A 22,974-nucleotide genomic window follows, 5' to 3' on the forward strand; every position below is an offset into this window, starting at 1 on the left:
AAACACGTTATGATTATGGTAGTATAGATTTTACTATTATTGTTAATAGTAGTTGTAGTAGCATTTATTGATATTGGATGAATAATGGCCAAAACCCTTGCCAAAGCCTTTAGCAAATCTCCTCAATGATTCATTATGTGCGTTGTGATGTTGTGATGCCTTAATTCTGCAGTTGTTTTAATGTTTGGTTTTATTTTTAAGATTTATTTAGACAAAATAGTTGTTTTAATCGTATAATTTAAAAAATCAGCCAGTTGTGGGTTATTGGTCATAACAAAATTAATTTACATTAGCTAGAATTTTAATATCAATGCATATAGGGTGCCATGATATACCGGTAGTGACGATAATCGTACATTTTAAATAATTAAAAACCATTATCGTGTTAATTAGGGGTGTCACAATATACCGGTATTGGCGATATTTTAAAATCAGTAGCACACATGCACATTCCTTATATGGACAAATGAATCCAGCTGTCGCCATAGCTACATAAAATGCAGAAATATTTTGTATTATGAAAAATAATGCGAATCAGCACACGATTACAACAATATATGGTTTATCTGTGTTCTTCAAGCCATCTCAGGTATTTTCATATGAACAATGTGTATTTACATTGAAATGCTAATCAACATAGCCCTTATAACTGTAGAGAATACTATAACGCAAGAATCAGCTCACAGAAGGAAGTTATTTCAAACACTCGGTCGATGCTAGAATGCAAGTTTGGAGTAAAAATATGTAGTTATTCTCATAAATTGGCTTTGACACTGCTGAACTAAAATGCTTAGCATTTTAGTCTCATCTGTTCCTTTTGTATGCAAGGTGTGTTTCATTGGTAAAAAAATTATTATGATTTATTATTATTTTTTTTTAACTTTTCAAGATTTCTATCTGCCTTATTGTTCTGTGAATGTGCGAGATGTCCGGTTCATTAACTGCACTTTGGTAAATAACAAAGTGCAGTAAACGGTAAAACAGTTCACACTACAAACCAGTGAGTTGATAATTAATACATTAAAATAATGTGGATATTTTATTGTGAATTTATGAGGCGATGATAATCGTGTAGTGAAATATCTGATAGCGTGAGTGCAACAAAGCAGCAAAACCAAACAGTGCATCTGAATCCTTTTATCTTTTAATCTCAATATTGAGAGAGGAAATACTGCGTCATTGAGCAAATTCATGAAAAAAATATTTACAGGAAGAGGGAGGAATCTCAAGACTCCTTACAATGATAGCACATCAGCAAACATATAATCAAACAAAAAAAAAAATCAGCGTACTGGATTTTTAAGCACTTCTTACCAAAAACATGATCTGTATTCCAAACTATATTTGAATAGATTTATTCATAATATATTTACAGAATACCTTAAATGTACAACATTCACGCCTCGTATTCTATGAACGGTTTTAGAATGAATTAGGCACACATTTTCGAACAATGAGTTAGGGTTGTGTTAAATGCAATCCATACACTGATGTACAATGATTCAACTACATCCAAAAGAAAAGTATTGCATGGATTCCACGTTTTACGCATACATTGACATTCTAGACTTTCCCAAAGCTGCTAAGCTGCTTCTAATCTCAATTTTTTGTGGACAGTAACTGCCCTGACTTGCAACATAATCTGTACAAATAGCCATTCTACAGTAGAGCATAAACCAGGGGTCGACAGGCCCCTACAGATGCGGGTAAGTGCGTGCAACAGTTGGGGCAATGGGTTGGGATGGGGGTAGGGGCGTTAGTGCTAACTACACATATAATACAATTAGAAACTTTTGTAATGGACCAGTGTAAAAGGAAGATGGCTGTTAGAAGGGGACTATAGGAGAACGCTGTCTGTTAGCATTCCCATTCATTTCAATGGACTGAATGAATCGTGATTGGTTACTCAGGTGACTGAGATTTGAATCTGAAACTCTATGAAGGGCAGATGAAATGACACTGGTCCTCACAGTTACAGACGAGGCTCAACAGGTCCTCACAAATCGGATTCGGGCATGTCCGGAATGTCTGTAATATTCGGCATTATGTATCCAGTGCTGCAGCTACCGTTGAGCGTGACGTCTGCGCCCGAAGCAGGACCGCTCTGCTTACGGTAATTGGCTGGCATGGGCGACGGGGCTTCGCTCGGCGTCTTTGCGTTGAGAAGACTTGCGTCATCTTCGTCCTCTTCTCTGGTCCTACAAGCGGTGTCTTTTATAATGCGCCCTTTTTTATAAGAGACGGTGGACAGGCCGCCTGCGTTCTCGTCGATGATGTTCAAACAGCGCAGAATAAGAACCACAGGCACAGGGAGGATGGCGGTGACCACCAGTGTGATGCAGACAGCAAGGCCCCAGGGCGGATAGTTGAGAGACTGTTCCTGAGCCTGAGAACAGACATAGTAATTGGATTAATCTGGCAAAGGAATAATTCCACTTTAATCCTGTGGACTGAAGGCCTTAGCACTGACCGAGGCTTAAAGGAATAATGTTTACAAAGAAACAGAACACCTATTGGTGAAATAATCTACAAAAAATCTGAAAGGAGTTTGTATGTTCCTCTCTGAGAAAAACTTGAAAATTATGGCCGTATTTTTAAATTGCATACTGAGCTCTTTTCTCAGAGCTTTATTCAAGATTACCCACCAGGTGCTGGTTCCATGCGCTGTAGCTAGGTGGCGACAGTCCCAGCTGAATGATGCTTGCGACCAGAAGACCCAGCAGCAGCACCGGTGTGATAAACTTCCACATATAGTAATAGTAGCGGTATGGGGTGAAACCAAGCATGTCCTTCAGATCCTCAAAGAACCTGAATGAACCCACAAGAGACAGAGATGAATCAATGCCACAATCACTGCAAATTAGATTACAGCAACACAAAAGGACATTGTTAAAATAGCCCATGGGACATCAGTGGTTCAACCGTAATTGTTGAGAGAAGAAATTGTTGAATAAAATATTTATTTTTGTTTTCTTTGTGCACAAAACTGATTCTTGTAGCTTCATAAAATTAAGGTTGAACCACTGATGTCATATGGATTATTTTAACAATGCCCTTACTACCTTTCTGGGCCTTGAACATGATAGTTGCATTTTGGTCAGAAAGGTCTCGGATTTCATAAAAAATATCTTAATTCGTGTTCCGAAGATGAACAAAGGTTTTACGGGCTTGGAATGAAATCAGCGTGAGTAATAATGACAGATTTTTTTAAATTTTGGGTGAACTATCCCTTTAAATGTCTTAAATCAATGAATGATTTTTAACTTTAGTCTTACATATCTTAAATAGTTTTAAGTAAAAAAAAATCTACAAATAATCTACAAAATAAAGTCTGAATAGAATGTGTTCCTCTCTAAACAAAACCACAAATTTATGGCTTATTTTTAGCTCCAAACATTTTTTAAATTAATTTTTTTTCCCAGATATACACTACCAGTCAAAAGTTTTTGAACAGTAAAATTTTTAATGTTTTTTAAAGAAGTCTCTTCTGCTCACCAAGCCTGCATTTATTTGATCCAAAGTATAGCAAAATTTTGAAATATTTTTACTATTTAAAATAACTGTTTTCTATTTGAATATATTTCTAAATGTAATTTATTCTGTGATTTCAAAGCTGAATTTTTAGCATCATTACACCAGTCACATGGTCCTTCAGAAATCATTCTAATATTCTGATTTAAAAAAACATTTACTATTATTACTATTATTATTATGTTGAATCATGAGTAATGATGCTAAAAGTTTAGCTTTGATTACAGGAATAAACTACATTTTAAAATATATTCAAATAGAAAGCTGTTATTTTAAATACTAAAAATATTTCACAATATTACTGCTTTTGCTGTACTTTGGATTAAATAAATGCAAGCTTGGTGAGCAGAAGAAAATTCTTTAAAAAAACATTAAAAATCTTACTGTTCAAAAACTTTTGATTGGTAGTGTACTTAACTTTCAAACTGCATGCTGGTCTTTATGATTCAATATGATTCAGTTAGTGATGTGCCAATGCCACAATCAATTCCAATCAGATTAGCATTTGCTCCTGATTTATGGACTCATTTAGTGTTATTTAATTGTGTTGTAAAGCTATCTATGGGGTTTTTGTAATTACTTTTTTAACGATCATTTAAAAAAAAATTAAATTTTTCTTTGGTTGATACGTGACCATAACTTGAATTAAATTTTTTTATTTACAGCTGACAACAAATACTCTTCATAGCAATATAACGCTCGTGTCACCAGAGGGCACTGTAAGATCTCTAATAGAGCAAGAGTGCGTAACATACTTGTCGGTGCCGTAGACCCAGGCTACAGCAATATTCTCCAGAAGAACGACGATGAGAAGAGGCAGAGTAGCAGAATAGTCGTCAAACATGGCTACAAAGTAGTTCCCTGATCGCTGGACGAATAATAAACCAATGCAAAAGGCAAGTACACAGCAACCAACTGTAAACAAAGCAGAGAGAAATAACGTTTGAAACCAAGAGCTGTATTACTTCTTGTATTACTAAACTAAACTAAACAAAAAAATGCATGCAAATCTAGAATAGGCTTCAGATATTGATCAAATAAAGATCTATTATATTCTGAAACTTGAGCAAATATGAACTAAAGGATGCTGGTCTTTTCTCCATATAGCAGATTTAAACATTTATGGCTTTGGCTGACCTGTGAGGTATTCCTTTCGTACTTTGAAGGTGTCCACAATGGGGGTGAGGATGCCCTGGATAGTGCCGAACATGCTGCCCAGCCCCAGATTGACCAACATAAGGAAAAACATGACGGACCAAAAAGGCGAGGCTGGGAAATGTGTCATGGCTTCAGTGAAGGCAATAAAGGCCAAGCCTGTGCCCTGAACAGCCTGCGAGAAGAAAGACAAAGGTAGGATATTAGCCTGCATTCAAAAACATGAACATGTAAAAGCACATAGAAATACAAAGATGAAGTGTGATGAATAAAAACCTGGACGAGCACATGGACAAGGCTTGACTTGTATCATGGTAACTTGTTTTGCAATGGCAAACATCACATTTTTTCTTAGTCATATGGTTGAAGTATTTAAAATTGTGATGTTTAAATGCCAAAAATTAAATATTAGATTGCTGCAATAGCAATGATGTGCATACATCTGTTAGTTCTATACTGTTAAAATGCTGTATTTTGCTTGAGGCATCAGTTATTCAACAGGTTTTAGTGTAAGGGTTTACCTCGAAACTAGCAGGAACTGACAAAAATAGATTTGGGTAAACACAACACATCAAAGCAGCAAGAGTATAGTGACTGTGTAAAGAAAGAGCCTTATACTCTAGAAGACTATGGTGGTTCTTGTAAGTGTGTATGTGGTTTAATCTCATTATGGTATCACCTCAGCCAATACATGCCGCATTTATTTCCGTTTGTTGCATCATGCCGTGCCTCTTGATCACCCACACACCTCCTTCCATGACAGCACAGCAGAAAACCTCTGTGCTTTCATTATTACTACACCCTCTGCAGTTTACTTTATTGTGGTCCAAAAAAAAGCATTTTTTAAAGCATTTCACATCTCTTTGTAGGTCAATAAGGATGTCTGAGATTATGAAAAGGAGATTTTTTTTAATGCTTTAAAATTAAATTTAAAAAACTTAACGGAATTTTGAAATTTTAAAAATATTTATAGATTTTTATCTACAGTTTTTTTCATTAAAAAGTATTCTTTAATAAATAGAAAGACTGAAATAGAAGTATTCTGTCACCTTTGATCAATTTAATTAAAATGTAGTAAAATTGTAATTAAAATCGGTTATTTCTTTTGACATTTGAAAACCTCGCCAAATTCGAAAATAATTTAAAATACAGACACGAATGCATAAAAGAAATGAATTTAGGCCATATTTGGTTTATTTCTCAGGTTTTTTATTATCTGTGAAGTATGGATTATGGGTTTTAAAAGAACACATTTTAATGGACAGTATTCTTTTGTGTAGAGACGGACTGATATATCGATTTACCGATATTTAAGCATTTTACCATAATCGGTTATCGGTTTGGTAATATCGGATTTGCCGATAAAAGCCGCCATCTTGTGGATGTTTTGAGAATTACCGGCAGGATCGCCATTTCTCTGAGGGGAGACGAGACAACAACAACGGCATGTGTAGGTAAAGCACTTGCTTAGCTGTAATTAGTAAACTTTATTTAACATAACAGCCATTATTGCACATATTAGATGTATTACATAAATGCCTGATAAGCAGCTAGTTTATGCAGCTTTGGATCTACGAAATAGGCGAACTCACAGACTCACGTAAGACAATCCGTCCTAATAAAACACGTAAATTTGTCTGAATTAAATAATATACAGCCATGAATGAGCACGTGTTAAAAATGAAAGCGCTGAATTTAATTCTCTCTTTGTTGTCTACACTGTAAAAAACAATTTGTTGAGTCAACTTAAAATAATTTGTTACCTGACTGCCTTAAAATTTTAAGTTCAGTCAGCTCCAAAAAAGTTTATTTAACTTGAAATGTTAAGTTATGCTAAGTGACAGATATTTGAGTTGATTCAAATTAAAATTTTAAGGCAGCTGGGTTACTTACCCAGCTTTTAAGTTTAACAAACACAAATATCTAAGTTGTTACTTAGTACAACTTAATATTTCAAGTTGACTAAACTTATTTGAGTTGACTGAACTTAAAATTTTAAGGCAGCAGAGTAACAAATTATTTTAAGCTGACTCAACAAATTGAGTCAGTTAAATTCTCTCTGTTGTGTATATCATTAATCTCGTGAAGTTGCTTTCATTTTGCTGTTCAGTGTCCTGATGCTCAGGAAATGTTCCAGCACAGCCAACGCATGTAACTTTTAACAAGATTCACTTGTTTAAAACACCTTAAATTATATTAACATTTACTATATAACCATTATTTCACTAATACACATCTAAAAATATACAACTCTATGGAAATGAATGTCAGAATCTAGAACGACAAAATATTAGTGATTCTGAAATAACATACCAGTTTAGAAATGCAATAAAATACAATGTTTTGTTTGTTATATTCCAATATTTCAGAGAATATTTTTCAGTGAATTAACATTATCCAGTGAGCTATTCTTCACTCTTTATATTAAACAGCTTTTAACTGAAACTGTAGTTTAAAATGAAGTTGATTTGACTCCTTTATTTATTTTCTCCATTTGAAAACATTAGATTTCTACATTTGTTTTGCTTAGTGTTGCAGTTGATGCATTTTATAAAAAAAAATTATAAATAAAACGGTTTTATTTTTGTAATATGAAGATCATTTCAGTCATTTATTTACTTTATAACAGTAAATAAATATCGGTTCTGCATATCGGTTATCGGGCACATAAACATGCAAATAATCGGTATCGCTTATAAAAAATCAATTTTGGTCATCACTACTTTTGTGTTGTATTAACTTTCAAAACAAATGACTGGAGTGGGAGCGTAGCTACCAGGGTTGAATTCCATGGAAAGTTTGTGTATATCAGTTGTCTCTTAGGTTTCCCCCGTGGTGTATCAGTTCACTGTAAGCTCCTCCTCACCTTGTTCAGCTCTTCTTTGATGTCACAGTTATCTAAACCTAGGCGTGGGTAATCGTTTTCCATCACGCCCCGGATAATGTTGGTCATTTGCTGGTAGTCCTCAGGGCTAACATTACTGAAGTTAATGTGGTGTGGGATCAAGCTTGGATTGATTTCTTTTCCGAGGAAATCAATGATCTTCTTTGTGTTCCTAAGATATATTAAAAAAAAGAAAGTCAGCTATAGGTCATTCAGTCTGTGTATTTTATTTTTGTTATGAATATATTCTACTAAACTGCTTCGCAAGGTTAATTAGCTTTGAACTTACATTTCCACACATTTGGCATTCATGATGTTAGCTTTGAAGCCCAGTACAGCAAACACAACCAGAGTGGCCAGCACTGAGGTGAAGAAGTTAATGAAGGAGACCAGCACAGCGTCGAAGTGGCAGTTGTTGTCTCGCTTGTTGTAGCTGGAGAAGGCAATAACACCTCCGAAACCAAGACCCAGAGCAAAAAAGACCTGAGTGGCAGCTTCACGCCACACTTTGGGCTCCAGCATGATTTCCAGCTGTAAGAAATTTGTTGTTTATTATTTGTCACATGCTCAATTGGACGCAGTGATATTTTTTTCACTTAAAATATCTGCAAACATCTGAAAATGTATTAATCTGGCTATGATTAATATCTGAAGCTAGTAATTTAAAAATGGACAATTTTTTAAATCATCATATTGACCAATATATAGATTGATTGCTACTTTAAACACTGGGCTACACAACACATATGTGACCCTGGACCACAGAACCAGTTATAAGTGTCAATTTCTTAAAACTGAGATTTATACATCATCTGAAAGCTGAATAAATAAATTGTTAGGACAATATTTGAAAACAATTTGAAAATCAGGAATCTGAGGGTGCAAAAAAATGAAAATATTAAGAAGATTGCCTTTAAAGTTGTCCAAAAGAAGTTCTTAGCAAGGCATATTACTAATTAAAAATTACATTTTTAAATATTTACGTTAGGAAATTTACAAAATACCTTCATGGAACATGATCTTCACTTAATATCCTAATGATTTTTGGCATAAAGGAAAAAAATATCATTTTGACCCATACAATGTATTTTGGCTATTGCTACAAATATACCCGTGCTACTTAAGACTGGTTTTGTGGTCTAGGGACACATATGAACATATTAAAAAAATGTCTAAATATGACATTATTATAAGAACTTAAGCTAAATGAAAATTATATTTAAAAAATTAGATAAAATAAGTTAAAACCAAAGCACTGAAATAACTGGAAATAAAAACTAAAACAAAAATAAATAAACCTAAAGATGATTATTAAAAGTTAAACTAATTGTTAAAAATTAAACCTAAAGAAAAAATTAAAAATGGCAACAGCACGTAACAAAATGACAAAAAATGAACTAAAATTAATATGAAAATTAACAACACAAAAATTAAAGCTAATTTTAATATATATATATATATATATATAAACTAATAGTATATAAATATGTAACACCATAACTTACAGAATTCATGGAATATAAAAAAAATTTTTTTTTTTGAGAAATGTCTTTTTGGAAATGCGCACAGGTTTGGAGCAAAATACAATGGGCAAGTAATTTTAATTTTTGTGTGAACTATCCCTTTAAATAAACATACTTAATCAGCTTTTTTAGATACTGAGTTGCATCCTTGATAACAAAGATGTAAAAAAAAAGCGCTAAAGATCTTCTTAAAGGGCTAGTTCACCCAAAAATGAAAACTCACCCTCATGTCTCTTGTACTTTTTGTGCACAAAGGAAACAAAAATAATGACTTTATTCAACAATTTCTTCTCTTCTGTGTCAGCCAACGCACGTTCACAGGAGTACTATAACGCAGAAATTGTTGACATTGTTCACATGGACTATTTTAACAATGTCTTTACTACATTTCTGTGCCTTGAGCGTGGTAGTTGCGTTGCTGTCTATGCAGGGTCAGAAAGCTCTCGGATTTCATCAAAAATGTCTTTAATATGTGTTCCGAAGATGAACGAAGGTCTTACTATGGGTTTAGAAGGACATGAGGGTAATTAATGAGGGTAATTAATTAATTTTCATTACTGGGTGAACTATCCCTTTAAATATGGGATTTAATATAATAGGAAACATTTAATTTAAAAATTACAGTCTCTTTTTTGCCATATTTCAGCTACACTGCAGTGTTTATAATGGCTCTGTTCAACTTATCATTGTGTTTAACGCAATAGCAGACTATTCAAAAACAAAGGGCTACATACTATCATTTAATTGTGTATTATACAAACCACCCACTGATAAGACTCTGAAGCAACATATAGCACAACAAGGGACACAATGACAGCCCCTTGTACTGAGAAGAAATGTGACCACATCTTGTGTCTGTGTTGGATGTGTACTGTGTAAAATAGCTGGCACAACAAGACAGTCTGTGCAGAGGGAAGAGTTAATTCACTTCTGTTGAGTCAAATCACAAATGCATGCTGGGAAATCTGGCTGGGGTATTGTTTCCATAGATACGTCTACTGGTCTCCACCGGACTGAGACGACGGATACACATGGGAATTAGTAATGGATGATTACCATAATTCTCAATAAATTGGATTAATTGCCGCTGTATGAACCAGAGCATGTAGAGTAAATTGGTCTAACCATTGTCGTAATGTGTCATCTGCTCACACATACACAGATCATGTCCTTTAGGGTCTTACCTTTGGTGTAAACATGTGGATGATGCCGTCAACAGAACCCTTGAGCAGGAACGCACGAGCCAGGAAACAAATAAGCACCACGTAGGGGAACAGAGAGCTGAAGTACATCACCTGCAGTTAGACATAACCAGATTATCAAAAAATGTCAAAGTAAAATGTGAATTACATTTGTAATACTGCAATAACTCAAAGGCCATAAACGATCATTTGCATGTTTTTCTCCACGATAACCTTTCTTAAAGGGATAGTTCACCCAAAAATGAAAATTGAAGCTAATTTAAAACATGGACTATTTTATTAATGTCTTTACTACCTTTCTGGGCCTTGAATGTGTCAGTTGTGTTGCAGTCTATGCAGGGTCAGAAAACTCTTGGATTTCATTAAAAATATCTTAATTTGTGTTCCGAAGATGAACAAGGGTCTTACGTTTGTAACAACATGAGGGTGAGTAATTAATAATTTTCATTTTTGGGCGAATTATTCCTTTAAACTGTAAAATCCTTTAAAGTTGACAGTAAGGCTTTTTTTCATAGTGCATCCAATTCTGATTTGTTTTTTCAAACTTTTAAATTTTTGTTATGTTTTCACACCATGACAATCCATTATTTTTCAAGTGAAGAAATCAGATCCTTTGTTCAAACAGTGTAGTGAAAAACTTAATTTTATCACAATACACATCTAATTTTGAATGAAGAAAGATGCTTTTTTAAAGCCAGATGGTATAGTTAAATGAATAGTTCACCCCAAAATGAAAATTACTCACCCTCAAGCCATCCTAGGTGTCCTAGCCATCCTAGATGCGCTTTATTGGACTTCAAAATCTTGACACCCATTCACTGCCATTATAAAGCTTGGAAGAGCCAGGACATTTTTTAATATAACTCCAATTGTATTCGTCTGAACGAAGAAAGTCGAAGATATACATCTAGAATGGCTTGAGGGTGAGTAAATCATGGGGTAATTTTCATTTTTGGGTGAACTGTCCCTTTAAGGCATCTGCTAGACTCTCTAGTTTGAATGCAACATGTGAGTGTAAATGAGTGAATGGAGACACAGCTGCAGACACTACTGTGCTTTGCATATGATGTTATATGTTACATCCCAAAAAAATACTTCTGAAATCTGATCTGGCCAGTCTGTTCGGAGTGAAACATATTTCCAAAACTCTGGCATATGAATGCAATTTAAAAAAAAAATGTGGTTTTTTTTTCATTTTTTGAGGTGCAACTAAATGCATTTAAGTCAAATATATTTTTCCTGCCTGTCTGAACAAAGCCTAGACTTAAGTGTCTAGGTGCTTATCTTGTCAATACAAGGATAGTCATCTACACAATGAAAAAAGGCGGTAATGCTGATTGTGGTTTGTTGAGGAATGTTGTAACCAAAGGCTTATTTCTCTAAACATGTACATCAAAAGAAATAGAGCTGTTATATCTTGCATCATTGCCATCACTGAGATCATTTGTGACTCATTTTTAATCTAAAACGATTAAAATGGTTTTCAGTAATTGAAATAAAGCTAAAATAAAATAAAATGTAATACATTTGTTTAACTTAAAAATTAAGTAAATAACTGAATAATAACTAACTTAAGTAAATAAGTTTAAGTACAAAAATCATTAAATCATTAAAAATAAAAATAAATTAAAGCTTGAAAGAAATATAAAATAATAATGCTAATAATAAAAACAGACAAACTAAAGACAAAAGTACATACAATTACTAGAACTTATACTAAATTTAAAAAAAAACTGAAAGTATAAAAATAAATACTAATTAAAAATGTGTAAATAGATGATAGAAATGAATAAATAATAGAAGTACTGCAAGAAAAATGTAATAAATAGTAATAAATAATAGAAATATATAAGTAATACTAAACTGATCTCTTCAATCAGTATTGCACCCTATATATATATATATATATATATATATATATATAATTTCTTCCTGTTTAAACTTGTACTTTTTGGAACTTTCTTCAAATGCTGCCGTTACATTACTAGCACTTCTTTTGTTTATCCCTGATAAATGATAAATCGCTTGATATCTTCCTTATTTGTAAGGTCCTCTGCTAATTGAATAAATGTAAATTTAAATATATTACAATAAAAACAGTGTGACTCAGAATCCAGCACTACTGGGAACAGTTGCTTCTATGTCTAAGAATTCACTAAAGTCATGCAGTCACACTCCAAACATAATTTCATAATTTTCTACTTAACAAGAGTTATAACTTCAGCACTTCATAATTAGCGTAATCTCTAAAGCCAATGCATAATTTATGGGTTCATATTTTTTATATGGGTATTTTTCCTGAGATCCACTTATTAAAGTTTTTGCACTGGAACAGTCATAATTTAGTTGCTTATGATCATGAAAACAAATACAAGAATGGGCAGACCATGTTTATGATGTCACAATAAACCCTGTTTTACACTCACATTTATGCATTTGGCTGACATTTTTATTTAAAGTGAATTATACTGCATTGAGGGTATATATTTGATGAGTTTATGAATTTCCTGGGAATCAAACCTCTGACCTTGGCATTGCTAGAGCCATGCACTGACATGTAATGTGGCAATCACATATTAACGTGGGTTTAACAAGTTAATTTCAGTTAAAGAGCACTTTTAAAAGTAAACAAAACAGCTTTTATATAAGAATTACATTGATTGACATTATTGGCTTACTTTGATATTGCTTTTACTGCATGGCCATAACGCTCAAAAGGCTACTGACTCATCTCTGATTCATCAAGGGTGGACCAGACTTAAAGAGTAAGAACAAAGCCTTAAGTTTAACTATCCCACAGCTTAGAAGATTAAAAGACACACTTTCACTGTGACTTCCCAAAAATGAAGCCTCAAGAAGGTTTTACAAAAAAGATCAATTAAATCAGTCTACCCCTATTCCTGCAGACACACCTCTAATTCTACAGTACACTATCCTCAATCACCAATAATTGTAGATGAGTATGGTTATTGGGTGTAGCTCCACAGAACTGTGAATGGGGATGGTGCACATAAAACCATGGCAACCAGCATTGCTATGCTATTTGTGCACACAAAATTACAAAAGGGAAAAAAAAGGAATGGCACTGTTTTTTTTTTTGTTTTTTGTTTTTTTTTCGTGAAATACACTTTCTGGGAATGTTGAATGGGACATTGGTATTCTTTTGTGAGGTAAATCCCAGATTAGGCTTCAGGCTGTCCTTATCCCCTGCTGAGTATAGTATACTTTATCCCATACTATAATATCCTTACTGACTGAGGGCACACTTAAACAGTAGGAATCCATCTGCTGTCCCGAATGGATTATGTTTATCACAAACATATATATGATCGATCATACCAAACATCAGTTTAGTAATGCACTCTGCACTCTGTAATGTAATTTCTGTGTAGTAATTGAAACATTGCATGTTTTCTTTTAACATATACACTAAAAATACGTAAAAAGAATGCATTAAAAAATTCCCCCCCTGAATATGTTGTTTTAACTTCCTTGTAGTCAGATGTAAACTCGCAATTCAGACTTTTTTTCCTCAGAATTGCATAAAAAAGGTGCAATTGTGAGTTATAAAGTGAGAATTGCGAGATATAAAGTCAGTTTTGACTTCTGCAATTCTGACGACTTTTTCTCAATTGCAAGTTTATAGCTCGTAATTCTGACTTTTTCTCTCAACTGAGTTTATATCTCGCAATTACGTCTTTTTTCTTGCAATTCTGACTTTTTTCCTCTCAATTGCGAGTTTATATCTCGCAATTCTGACTTTTTTCTCTCAGTTGCGTGTTTATATCTTGCAATTCTGACTTTTTTCTTGCAATTCTGACTTTTTTCCTCTCAATTGCGAGTATATCTCACAATTCTGACATTTTTCTCTCATTTGCGAGTTTATATCTCATAGTTCTGACCTTTTTCTCGCAATTTTGACTTTTTCTCCCATTTGTGAGTTTATATCTCGCAATTCTGACCTTCTTGCAATTTTGACTTATGAGAAACCTCTTATTTGTGAGTTTATATCTCACAATTCTGACTTTTTTCTCTCATTTGTGAGTTTATATCTCATAATTCTGACTTTTTTCTCTCATTTGTGAGTTTATATCTCATAATTCTGAGTTTATATCTTGCAATTCTAATTTTTTTCTTGCAATTCTGACTTTTTTCCTCTCAATTGTGAGTTTATATCTCATAATTTTGAATTTTTTCTCTCATTTGCAAGTTTATATCTCACAATTCTGACATTTTTTTCTCAAGTGCAAGTTTATATCTTGCAATTCTAACTTTTCTCTTGCAATTCTGACTTTTTTCCTCTCAATTGCGAGTTTATATTTCACAATTTTGACTTTTTCCTCTCATTTTGCGAGTTTATATCTCACAATTCTGACTTTTTTCTCTCATTTGTGAGTTTATATCTCACAATTCTGACTTTTTTCTCTCATTTGCGAGTTTATATCTCAATTCTGAGTTTATATTTTGCAATTCTAATTATTTTCTTGCAATTCTGACTTTTTCCTCTCAATTGTGTTTATATCTCATAATTTTGAATTTTTTCTCTCATTTGCAAGTTTATATCTCACAATTCTGACATTTTTTTCTCAAGTGCAAGTTTATATCTTGCAATTCTAACTTGTCTCTTGCAATTCTGACTTTTTTCCTCTCAATTGCGAGTTTATATTTCACAATTTTGACTTTTTCCTCTCATTTGCGAGTTTATATCTCACAATTCTGAGTTTATATCTTGCAATTCGAATTATTTTCTTGCAATTCTGACTTTTTCCTCTCAATTGTGTTTATATCTCATAATTTTGAATTTTTTCTCTCATTTGCAATTTTATGTCTCGCATTTCTGACATTTTTCTCAATTGCGAGTTTATATCTTGCAATTCTAACTTTTTTTTCTTGCAGTTCTGACTTTTTTCCTCTCAATTGCGAGTTTATATTTCACAATTCTGACTTTTTTCTCTCATTTGCGAGTTTATATCTCACAATTCTGAGTTTATATCTTGCAATTCTAATTATTTTCTTGCAATTCTGACTTTTTCCTCTCAATTGTGTTTATATCTCATAATTTTGAATGTTTTCTCTCATTTGCAAGTTTATATCTCACAATTCTGACATTTTTCTCTCAATTGCAAGTTTATGTCTTGCAATTCTAACTTTTTTTCTTGCAATTCTGACTTTTTTCTCTCATTTTCAAGTTTATATCTCGCAATTCTGACCTTTTTCTCGCAATTTTGACTTTTTTTCTCATTTGCAATTTTATGTCTCGCAATTCTGACATTTTTCTCTCAATTGCGAGTTTATATTTCACAATTTTGACTTTTTCCTTTCGTTTGCGAGTTTATATCTCACAATTCTGACTTCGTTTTCTCTCATTTTTCTCTCATTTGAGTTTTTATCCCAATTTTGTGTTATTCAGTCAGAACTGGGAGATATAAACTCGCAAAAGTCAAAATTCGATTATTTATCGCAATTCTGACTTCTGACAGAAATGCAACTTTATTTTTCTCGCAATTTCGAGTTTATATCACGCAATTCTGAGAAAAAAAGGTCAGAATTGCGAATTTAGATCTCATAATTCAAAGGGGGGGGGATCTGGATCGTGAGATAAAAAGTCGCAATTACCATTGTTATTTTTTATTCAGTGGCAGACACAGACTTCCATACCCTCAGGCCATCCAAGATGTAGATGAGTTTGTTTCTTCATCAGAACAGATTTGAAGAAAGATACGTAGAAATTTAGCATTACCATAGATGGGTTTGTTTCTTACACACATACAGCTTTTTATTTCACAAGACGTGAATTAATGGATTTAAGTCATGTTGATTGCTTTTGGATTAATTTGATGCTTTAATCAGCTGTTTGGACACTTATTCTGACGGCACCCATTCACTGGGATCCATTGGTGAGCAAGTGATGTAATCACTTCATCACCTCATCAAACTCATCAACATCTTCGATGGGCTGAGGGTGAGTACATTTTAAGCTAATTAAAAGTTTTGTGTGAGCTATTCCTTTAAGGGGTTTCAATCCTCACATGATTTGACCAGCTGTGAACTAAAGTGAACTGGGTCAAAAGCACACTCATGCAGAGTACCACATGTGGTCTTATCCATATGGACGCCGCTTCACATTTCACAACATTACACAAGCATGGATCACATGAGAATCCGATGGTTCTCACTAACATAGAAAGGATCAGTCCAAAGGTCATTGTTTCTCTCTGTGCTGCTTTCAAGACATCCCTTGAGGTCTCGGCTGACTTTTATCGTGTGGCCAAAGGCAGACTTTCCTAGAACAAAATACAAAACACTTTTCTTACCTTTCCAGAAGACTGGATACCCTTGATCATAGCAAGACACACCATGGTCCAAGCAGCCAACAGGCACAGAGTCATCCTCCAGTTAAGTCCTCCACTCTCTGAGATGGAATCAGAGATGTCCAGGGCCACACGATACCAGTAATACGTAGTGGCTGAACTTTTCTCACACTCTGGTTCGACATCTACACAATAACATGACACATGTCTAAATGAATGGATTTTAAACATTAAAAAATCTAATTTACAGTTCTTCTTTAAGCTGTCTTACATGTGTTAGTTTTGTTTTTGACCAGGGGACACTCGTGCCAAGGAAGAGGCTGCTGGAAGGACTGCGAGAAGTAGAAGAGACTCCAGCCGATGATGACATTGTAGTAAAGAGCCACAAAAAAGCACACCTGCAATAACAGAATGCAGTCAAATATATGGGCTACACCATCTACCCATGGTTTAATTAGTTGCCTTCCCCCTAAGCAAAGACAGTATCCAACTTTGGCTATTTTTATACACTGCATCTAAAATATGGTATGTCCTTATGAAAGTATGAAAGCACTGATATTCACCAAACAGCTGGCGAAACCGATACCACCCAGACGTGGGCTGATGTAGTTCCACACCCCAATGCTGCCTCGTCGGATGCGCTGGCCCACTGCTAGCTCCAGGAAGAAGAGGGGAATCCCTATGACCAGCAGCAGAATGAGGTAGGGAACCAGATACGCTCCTACAAAGAGGCAAATTTATGGTTATGACCCTCAAACTTCCACACTGGTATACACAGGACTTGAGATATACAGTGTGTCAGATACAGTATGTTTAAGCCACAAGTGACAGTATGTAAATGCAACAAAAACAATTAAAGGGATAGTTCACCCAAAAATGAAAATTCTGTAAATTCTGGTACTGTCACGAATGCATGTCGAAGACAGACTTGAAAGAGAAGAAATTGTTCAATAAAGTCGTTTTTATGTTTTCTTTTCGCACAAAAAGTATTCTCATAGCTTCATAACAATACGGTTGAACCACTGGTGTCACATGGACTATTTTAACAATGTACTTACTACCTTAAACATGCCAGTTGCATTGCTGTCTATGCAGGGTCAGAAAACTCTCGGATTTCATCAAAAATATCTTAAATTGTGTTCCAAAGATGAATGAAGATCTTACGGGGTTGTAACGACATGGGGGTGAGTAATTAATGACAGAATTTTAATTTTTGGGGGAACTATCCCTTTAAACATCATAATCAAATATTCTTCATGGTCAAGGTAATTTTTGGATTATTTTTGAACTGCCATTATTGGTGTCATATATTTCACCTAAAAACAAAATTGCTTTATCTTGGTATTATGCTTATTTATTTATCAATAATTATATTATAATATAATATAATATAATAATTATATTATTTATTTATTTATTTATTTATAATAACTATTTCTTAATATATTTTTTGGGTTTATGGTTATTTATGATGTTACTTATAATCATGTACTTTTTTTTTGCTGTGTCCGGTGTTATTTTAGCATATATTATTTTAAATTTAACTTGCCTTTGTTTGCATTAAATCATTTCATTTTTAGTGGTTTCAGTACTTAAAACTTTAGTTTTTAATTTAAGAAATTTTTTTTATAAGTACAGTTTTTAATCATTTTATTTTTGTTAACAATAGCAACACTGGTCTAATCCTGCAGTATTTTACAAACTATGAATGAAAGGGGTAACCCACTATCATTATTTGCAAGTATTTTCTCTCTTGAATTAAACTCTGTTTACAGAGAGCCAAAGAAGGATGAGACTGACATTTTAAAACTGTTCAAGCATTGCCAGTGGCACAGGATTGAACATTCCTTCCCAGTGCCTTATGGGGAACAACTTCAACACAATGGCATTGCTTTGAGAGTACTGTAGGGCCGCTGCTCTTTCAACATGAAGTCATGTGCTTTAACAGAAACTTACTGAGATTTACAGACAATTATGATTATTTTAGACACCACCATCTGTTATATTTAGAGACATCCAACTGGGTAAATAAACTGAAGTCTCATTTACAAATAAGAAATTACTTTTTTTCCCTTTTTTAAGTTTAGCTAATGTTTTAGTAATAGTATGTGTTTTTGTCCTTTTTTTAGTTAATGTTTATTTAAATTTTTTGTTTTAGTTTTAGTTTCAGCTTTGTTGGGTGCCAACCTTGCAGTTCAGGCTTTGGGAAATGTCATTACCAATTTCAGGCCATTAGTATTGATTCTCTCTGTTATATAGGCTTAATCCAATTTCTGGAGCTTGCACCTAACCCAGGCTTTGCTACGTAATGAAAAGGATGAGCTTCGTCACTGATTTCAATGTTTTAACACTAAATTTATGGCTCAGATTTAGTGTAGCCAGCAATAGAGGTCTCTAAGTCTTGCGCAAATAGTAGAATGTCTTTTTTTATAGAATGTTTTGCATTTTGTTCAAGATTTGTAATATAGGTCAGATTGGGACGCTGTGGGATGCTGGCTGAAGAATTGGTGACTCTACAGGTTGTGAGTAAGATGACATCTGGTAGACTGATGCAGCAAAACGTTGTAGGGGTGTTTCTTTAAGGACAAAACGTGCTGTCATTGATGGCACACAGATGGTGCAGTGTTGTGGGTGCTCTGCCCTGGCAAAGACAGAGACAGACACGGCCCACACACAGTGGCCTATTTAATCTAATTACTGATCTGCACAGCAGGGTGGCCACACTCACTTATTATAACCTGGAAAGTAAGACATGGCAGGGTTGTGGTCAAACTCTCGTGCAGACAACAGGCCTTTGACACAAACTACTGTACAACTGTATACAGTACAAACAATAGGTACTAATGCATGAAACCCAAAATACAGTAGCATTTCTAATAAAATGATAGATTGCTTCTCTGTGTTTCTTTCCGATACAGAAGTCATTAATTCATTCTGAAAGTGTCTTTTGAAAATGAAATAAGGAGAACAAAGAAAAAGACATTAGTAATCAGATCTAATGTATGTCATTGCTCTCAGGGAGACCAGGTAAGGAGCTGTAATCTGCTTTCTCTTGACATTAAACAGCTTTGTATAATCAGAGATGGGTAATATAACCTGTGATTATCCTGCACATGCAACGATTCATTTCAATGCCGTGCCTGCCTATTGTGGGAACTTAGATCTCTCTCTCAAACAACTAATCCTATGTTGTTTTTATTGATTTATATATTAATTGACTAGCACGATTCTTACTCCAATGACTTTCCATAGTTTCAAAAGAAATTACAGCTGAGTTTGTGTTGACTAAACATGTGATGTTTAGTTATAATATGAATTATGGTACATCAAAATGCCATTGTTTTCTTTTAATTGTGTGTGTGTTTTTTGAAAGACCTCTGGCACTGAAAATGTACTGACTAGGCATGAAGAAGGAAATGAAGGAGGAAATGCATGAGAACTTGCAAGCGATGTGTCAGACAAATGTCTGACTTTAGGTTACAAGTCTCAGAAATGCCTTTCCTTTGTGTCTAAGCATGTGTCAATTCATTTGTCATAACCTACCGCCACCATTTTTCTGGCACAAATAGGGGAACCTCCAGACGTTGCCCAGGCCCACTGAGAAGCCCACCTGGGCTAGGATGTACTGGAGCTTGCTGCTCCAGGCGGGCCTCTCTTCCTCCTCCTCTTCCTCCTCCTCTGAGCCCTCCTCAACATCCCGTTCCTTATTCTGTTTAACATCTCCTACCATTAGAGAGCTCTTCTTGAAAGAGTCCTCACAGCTGTCTTCATTGGAGAGCAAATCTTTGACAGATTCCGTAACTTCGTCATCGTCAATCTCTCTCTTGACGTTTTTGCTGTTTTTGGGCATTTGAAAATGTCTTTTTTGGCAATGGGGAAGGAGAGATTCTAGGAAGTTCTTTTCGGCAGGGCAGATTGAGGTCAAACGTACAAAGGCAGGTCAGAGAGTGTGATTTAGTCAATGGAGGAGAGTGTGGGTTGACAAAATATTTATCTTCTCATTTTTACGCTACAGGTTTCCTGTTAGATACAGAAAACAAAGAACAGAAACCAGACAGGTTAATTCCCCTGACATGATGCAATGTTTCACTAATTTGCATGATATATTAATCATTTTCACTAGACTCCAGCCCTGTATCTTCGGCTTTTACAAAACTCCCGCCCTCTAAAGACATTTGTGACCCTCGACCACAAAACCAGTCATAAGTAGCACAGGGTGTATGGGTCAAAACAATCTATTATGCCAAAAACCATTAGGATATTAAGTAAAGATCATGTTCCATGACAATATATTGTGTATTTTCTACCGTAAATATATCAAAACTTAATTTTTGATTAGTAATATTCAATATGCAACTTCATTTGGACAACTTTGAAAGAAGATTTTCTCAGTATTTAGATTTTTTTTGCACCCTCAGTTGTATCTCGGCCAAATATTGTCATAACAAACCATACATCAATGGAAAGCTTATTTATTAAGCTTTCACATATGTGTAAATCTCAATTTCAAAAAATTTACCCTCATGACTGGTTTTGTCATCAGTCACACCCAACGCTAATGGTGACTGACAGGCAAACACAGCTGTTTTTTAATTGCCTAAATAAGGGTTGGCCGCTCCTCCTACTGTATATCCTATATGGCTGAGTAAGTATAATTCCCAGAATATCTTAGGTAGTTAATGCATTATGTTACACGGAAAAAAAAACAGTTTTCACCTTTATTGTAGTCACAGAAAATGTGATGCAAAGGCGCAACACAGTATTTTCAGTGGCAGGTGGCTGTGAGTAACCATCACTCGCATCACCGCTTATTCCATCCGACATTAAACGTCACTCAAGCCAACTGGATGCTTCGGAACACGATCATATTTCCCATCTAAATAATTTAGCCCCTCTTCGGAGCACGAGGTCGATTCATTTGCATACGAACCCAAACAGACAAGAGCGCGCCTTCTGATAGTCACGTGGCCGCAGCGCCCCAGAACAGCAGGTTTGGATACCGGTTTCGCAATTTGATGGATAATAAAAAAGAAAACAATAATAGTTACGTGAATAAATCGGTTTTTGAGGCTCAGAAGCTCTAGTTTGTACATTGCATACAGAACCATTAATTGTACAAATGTGAATGATGCTGCGCGGCGCCGCGCTCTCAGTCACAGCTCATGTGATAAATAGATTTCTTTTAAGGCTGCACCTTATTATAATCCAGCCTCATGTACAACACATTTTGGCCTGTTCGTTACTGGATTTACCGTTAAATATCTCCTAAAATTAACTATAAAATATTTTTAAATTCGCTTATTCAAAAAAAAGGGATTTTTAAAACAAGGTCATGAAATCTACACACGCATAGGGTGTCAAGAATATAGGCTGAAGTGAATAATTTGTTATAATCAAAGGCCATATGTGTAGATCTGATTTAAATTCCGCTTATTTTAGAAAAATTACGAGATTTTATTACACTGACTGAAAATAGGCGATTACGCTCGTGCGGGAGGAAATTATTATTTACGAGTGAAACACAATATATATTTCTAAAGAACTTCATTTTAGACCCCCCACCCGAATTTACTATGTCACCCATGTGCGAGGTTTCATCATACACACTGCATGTGATTGCGCAGCCGTTCTCCCATCATCCCGTATGTTAAATCAGCACAATCGAATTTAGAAAAAAAATCATCTTACCTTACAACAGATCAAAAGGAAATGAGCTTAGATTTTGAAATCGGCTGTTTCGACTTGAATAAGGTTTATATTCGATGGGTTTGATAAGCAAGCTCATATAGCTCATATACAATCTGATGTGATGCAGGAGGCGCAGATGCTCTACTGTCTCTCCGTATCGTCCTACCCACAGGAAATTGTAGTGGAAACTGATTCGAGTGCCCTGAAGAACTGCACTATGCGTGTCTTATGTAGGATATTAACGTAATATATTTTAACACATCAAATAATATGACAATATCACATCGCATTTTGCCTTAAATTGTGTTGGTTATGTTTGTAAAATTAATTTAAATCTAAATCCTCCACCCCTATTAAATGAAACAGAGTGGTACAACCCACTACAGCGCCCACAAGCTGGTTTTTGGGGTGTACCGGTATTGTAACCTCGTGCTTGGTAATCTTTCTTGCATCAGCTTTACAATAATGACTAAAATCAGGCACAGGCTTGTATATGTCCAGTAACGACGTTTTTGGAACAATGCAGTTTCCTCTGGATTCTTGTTATGCTTTTTAAGTTGTCTTGGATATAAAGATACATTTGGAAATTGTATAAATTTGGAATAAAGGTCTGAAAAGCGCGCCTCTTTAAATAAATACGAGGAAATTGCACTATTGGTGGCGCTATAGAGAAAACAAAA

General features: G+C 34.6%; 1 protein-coding gene across 2 annotated transcripts; it reads right to left on the minus strand.

The window, feature by feature from the left end:
- Nucleotides 1-1,126: 1,126 nt before the first annotated feature.
- Nucleotides 1,127-22,467, minus strand: slc6a15 (solute carrier family 6 member 15). Of its 2 annotated transcripts, none has more exons than XM_051134472.1 (12): nt 22,295-22,467; nt 20,150-20,626; nt 17,170-17,327; nt 16,878-17,004; nt 16,610-16,791; nt 10,278-10,388; nt 7,860-8,101; nt 7,553-7,742; nt 4,669-4,861; nt 4,287-4,446; nt 2,646-2,808; nt 1,127-2,386 (listed from the first exon to the last, which is right to left on the minus strand). In XM_051134472.1, the coding sequence occupies exons 2-12, from the start codon at nt 20,454-20,456 to the stop codon at nt 1,997-1,999; spliced, it is 2,223 nt and encodes a 740-aa protein (XP_050990429.1). In that variant the 5' UTR covers nt 20,457-20,626; nt 22,295-22,467; the 3' UTR covers nt 1,127-1,996. The 2 variants fall into 2 exon arrangements, with proteins under 2 accessions (XP_050990429.1, XP_050990430.1); XM_051134473.1 differs by lacking the exon at nt 22,295-22,467 and adding an exon at nt 21,323-21,485.
- Between the last annotated feature and the right edge of the window lie 507 nt (nt 22,468-22,974).

Source organism: Labeo rohita, chromosome 18 (assembly GCF_022985175.1).
Source record: "Labeo rohita strain BAU-BD-2019 chromosome 18, IGBB_LRoh.1.0, whole genome shotgun sequence".
Lineage (NCBI taxonomy): Eukaryota > Metazoa > Chordata > Actinopteri > Cypriniformes > Cyprinidae > Labeo > Labeo rohita.